At 29.1% G+C, this 4,000-nt stretch overlaps 1 protein-coding gene across 1 annotated transcript; it reads right to left on the bottom strand.

Annotated features, from left to right (window-relative positions):
* Window positions 1-526: 526 nt before the first annotated feature.
* LOC119679348 (inverted formin-2-like) lies at window positions 527-3,702 on the bottom strand. The gene is made up of 3 exons (XM_038091649.1): window positions 3,107-3,702; window positions 636-795; window positions 527-552 (listed from the first exon to the last, which is right to left on the bottom strand). The coding sequence occupies exons 1-3, from the start codon at window positions 3,287-3,289 to the stop codon at window positions 527-529; spliced, it is 369 nt and encodes a 122-aa protein (XP_037947577.1). The 5' UTR covers window positions 3,290-3,702.
* Window positions 3,703-4,000: the final 298 nt, after the last annotated feature.

Below are 4,000 nucleotides of genomic sequence, written 5' to 3' on the forward strand. Positions count from 1 at the left end.
CTATAAAAATAATTATGGTCTGCGGGCATATTTTACACGTCGTCCGTTTGCGATGCAAACAAAATAAACAAAATTCAATGCAAAACGCGCCTAATTTGCATGTTAACGCTCTGATCGATCATTTTTAGTACGATCGTTCGTCTATTCGTTATTCAACGAAATATTCAACTTGTCAAGCGTAAAGGTTCAAATAATCAAGTATACACGTGCTAAGACTTAATTTAAACCCTAATTTTTTTTTTTAATATACTTATTGTTTTATATGTAAGATATGAATGAGCCCCAGAGGTACCTATGTAACTTCCACCAGTACCAATGGCATGCGGAGTGATAATAAGACGACTGCGTGGCTCCAATCGTGGTCAAGGCTGTTGCGAACATAATAAATACATCAAATTTTGAAAAATGCAAAACATGATTTCTAATTTCTTTTCTCATTTTTAATTTACACTTAGCATTTTAATTTATTATTTTATAATTTTTTTTTGGTTTTAATTTATAACCATAATTGGTTCAAATAAATCATTTACGATATTTGTATAATTTTTGCACCTACGAAAATCATGTAAAAACAAAACACTTTGAAATAATTAAACTGATTTGTCACTGTTTGCTAGTCAGGTTTTTGAACTCACCTATGAATTCGTTCCGTATTCTAATGCGGTCTTGTAGACTTGTTACTGAAATAATAACACAATTGATGAAAGCCAATAGCGCGGCTTGATACTCAACATTTGTGGCTTTTTCTAACTCGTTAATGACAATTTTGAAACGATATCGTTCGTTTTTGAGATTCTGTAGGTGTAAAAAAGAAAAGAACACAATAAATAATTAATAAAAATAAAAAAATTAATTTAAATTAAATTCTAAGATAAAAAATCAATATAAAAATATGTATACAAATAAGTGTTACAAATATTATTCAAGCTTTTTAAAGTTTCAAGCATGACGGTAAGTATGTTCGAGTCAAATGATCGAGCACAACGAATCACACGAAAATTTTCGAATATCTCTGATGTTCGAACATTCACTGTTATACGTATTTGTTTAAAACAAAACGTAAATAACATCGCATCTACATTAGTTGACATTAGGCAAAATATTTATGTTCGAAAGCGCATACGTGAGTTAGTGAAAAAATGTGAGTGTATGCAAAATTTCTGGCCGAAGTGTAGCCAGTGTAGATGCAGTGTCAACTTACGCACCGTCTACACAGGCTAGGTTTTGATTTAGTTACCATACACTTTTGCTTTTCCATGCAAATGTTCATATTTGTATTATATCAATTTATTACGACAAAAAAATTCAAATTCCCTAGCTCAAGTCAATGGTTTTGTGGCCAGTACAAAACGGTTATAGAGACAGGTGTCAAATTCTTAAGGGTAACACAATGGACCCCATGGTTTAAGTGCGTCTTTGGACGGCCACAGTAACCTAATCTAACTAATCTAACTCATTATATTCGAACATAAAAATCTTATCGATGTAGAATCGAGTAAAGCAAATTTTTTTTATCGTCAGCTCTAACCAGACTTTGGCAAGATTTTTGCATATATGGTACTTTCAATTTTTCACTAAACATACAAATTCGCATTCAATCTTCAAAAATAATATGTATTTGCATTTGAATATAAAAATCTTGCCAAAGTTAAGACAGTATAGATGTCAAGTTACTTATCGAGGATGTCGAATATCGTTGAATAGATTAAGTATTTTCAAATGTTGCAAGTGTTCGATCCGAATGCACAAATTTGAATATACTCGAACAGACCGTATAGCGTAATGGTTTAGCAATTTGCAGCGGTAATCTGAACTATACATATGTATTAATTCTTAAAAGAATATCAAATTTAAAATATAAAATAATTAATATTTACATTAAATGATTGTTTTTCACTACTCAAATTCAGAAATTTTATATAATATAAATTTTACTACACAAATTAAATATCCTACTTACATTATTTGCAAATAAACTGCTTGCTCAAGTCCATATACTATATCTCTCTTTAAATTTGTTTCAAAGAAATTTTAAAGTAAAACGCTTAAAATTTAAGAGGATCTTGAAAGAATACTAACACATTCACTTGATTAAAGAATCGATTATAATAGTATATATTGACAGAATCGTGAGTATTAAGAAGTAGTAAGAAGAATTTATGCAATAGAATTTGGTCCAAAAAATTGAACAAAAAAATTAAAGACTGATCAGAAAAATCAAAATAAAAAAATTCTACAGATTTTGGTTCTGATGTAAAATTAAAAAGATGTTAATATTTATCAAGAATTTACTATAACATCAAAAAAAAATAATTTTCTGGCTTGATAGTTTCAATCTAGTGTTTCCCAAAATTTTAGAAGAAAATGATTTAGAGTCCTTTGTTTGATTGTGGTATTTCTTACTCGGCTCTGCATTTACAAATATGTACTACTATTGATTTTACTTTACTAAAATATCTACTAAAATTTCAAAAATTCTTAAAAATCTATTAGATTAATACCAGACTCTTTGTATATAGATGTATATTAAAAAGATTATTTTATCTGCTAGGCATCGATTTTCTGTAGTCAGTTTTTGAAGTGAGCGGCCTCAAATTTGTTAGGCCGTATGAGTACTACTGAAAAAATTTATTCGTAGCAAATCGGATTAGGATTTGCTACTAAATTTTGTTATACGTACTCGTAGTATTTAATAAAGTTCTGAACCGAAATTACTTAATATTTAAATAGTGTCGTATAGTGTATTCGGACTCTTAAATACCCATCTAGCTGGGAATTAGTATGTAGCTCTTTTCAGAGACTGATTGTGGAACATTCTTTAGCCAAAAATATTTGCAATATAATGAAGTATTAAGTTAAGTAAAATAATAAATAATTTTATAAAAATTTAAGGTAACATAGATTTTCTTAAAAAATAAGCATTAAATTATCAAACACTTAATTTTGAACCACCTATTTAAGTAACTAAATTTATTCGGTGTCAAATTAAAGGATATTTAATGATATTTAGTTCGTGTTTATTGTAATTTAAATGTGTTAGGTTTATAGGTTTTATAGGGTTTTCACGTAAGTTTTTCATGTACTATTGGATTTTGATAGCACTTACCTTATAAAATTCAAGTGTTTCGATTGCGCGTGCATATCCATCTGCATTATAAGCGCATAAAGCTGATAGCAGTTCGAAAACTTGCTTCTTTACGACTGCATTATTTGTATCTAAGGCAGCGCCTAATTTTGAAATATATTCACGATTTTCGACAATATAATCCAGGCCGATGCGTGAGTCCATTCTGAGTACAATGAATTTGTAACTGTTATGTTGCTACTTTTCGTATGATTTTTATGCATATATTTATGTATATTCGATATTAAATCGTTGTAGTTTGCGGTATTTTATTGGATATGCGTGCATATATTTTTTATGCAGTTTCTTTTTTGTTTTTTTTTTTTTTGTTTTAAACAATATATCTTTCCAACTAAGTGTTCTCTGGTTTTTCTGCTCGAATTATCTATGCGGTACTCGTTTGAAATATTCTGTCAGTTTTTTTTATTCTGTGCATTTGTTACTGTTCCTGTCGTAGACTGACTCTGCATACTTAATTACTTCAACTGCAATTACATTATCCATTGCTAGGCTTTGTATTTTTATTGGTGGCGGCGGCTTCGGCTTCGGCGCGTTGATGAGATATGAGGATAGCATAAAAATCTGTAAAAAATGTAAATAAATTAATTCGATTACATTAGTTGTACTTGTACTGTTCATATCAATACTATCAGTAAGGTCTTTTTATAAATGCACGAAAATCTACATACACTGCTGTACGTATGAGTATATTAAGTAAAATTGTGATTACAATTCTTTTTCTTGACTTTTTCATTTATTAATTAATTTATTGTTATTAGAGAAACGTTTTATTTTTATTTTTAAATTTTTCGTGTATAGTAAACTGTCTGGTGTTTGACTTGTTTATGTTTGTCAGTGTAAAAAACGAGGTCCCCG

The sequence above is a fragment of the Teleopsis dalmanni genome, chromosome 1 (assembly GCF_002237135.1).
Source record: "Teleopsis dalmanni isolate 2A chromosome 1, ASM223713v2, whole genome shotgun sequence".
In the NCBI taxonomy this organism is placed as follows: domain Eukaryota; kingdom Metazoa; phylum Arthropoda; class Insecta; order Diptera; family Diopsidae; genus Teleopsis; species Teleopsis dalmanni.

What these genes read in the sequence shown, in the direction of transcription:
- LOC119679348 (XM_038091649.1), bottom strand. Translation starts at nt 3,289, where the DNA reads ATGGACTCACGCATCGGCCTGGATTATATTGTCGAAAATCGTGAATAT. An exon ending in AAACACTTGAATTTTATAAG is followed by an intron (nt 796 to 3,106) that starts GTAAGTGCTATC and finishes TTACACCTACAG; the next exon opens with AATCTCAAAAACGAACGATA. An exon ending in AATACGGAACGAATTCATAG is followed by an intron (nt 553 to 635) that starts GTGAGTTCAAAA and finishes TGATTTTCGTAG; the next exon opens with GTGCAAAAATTATACAAATA.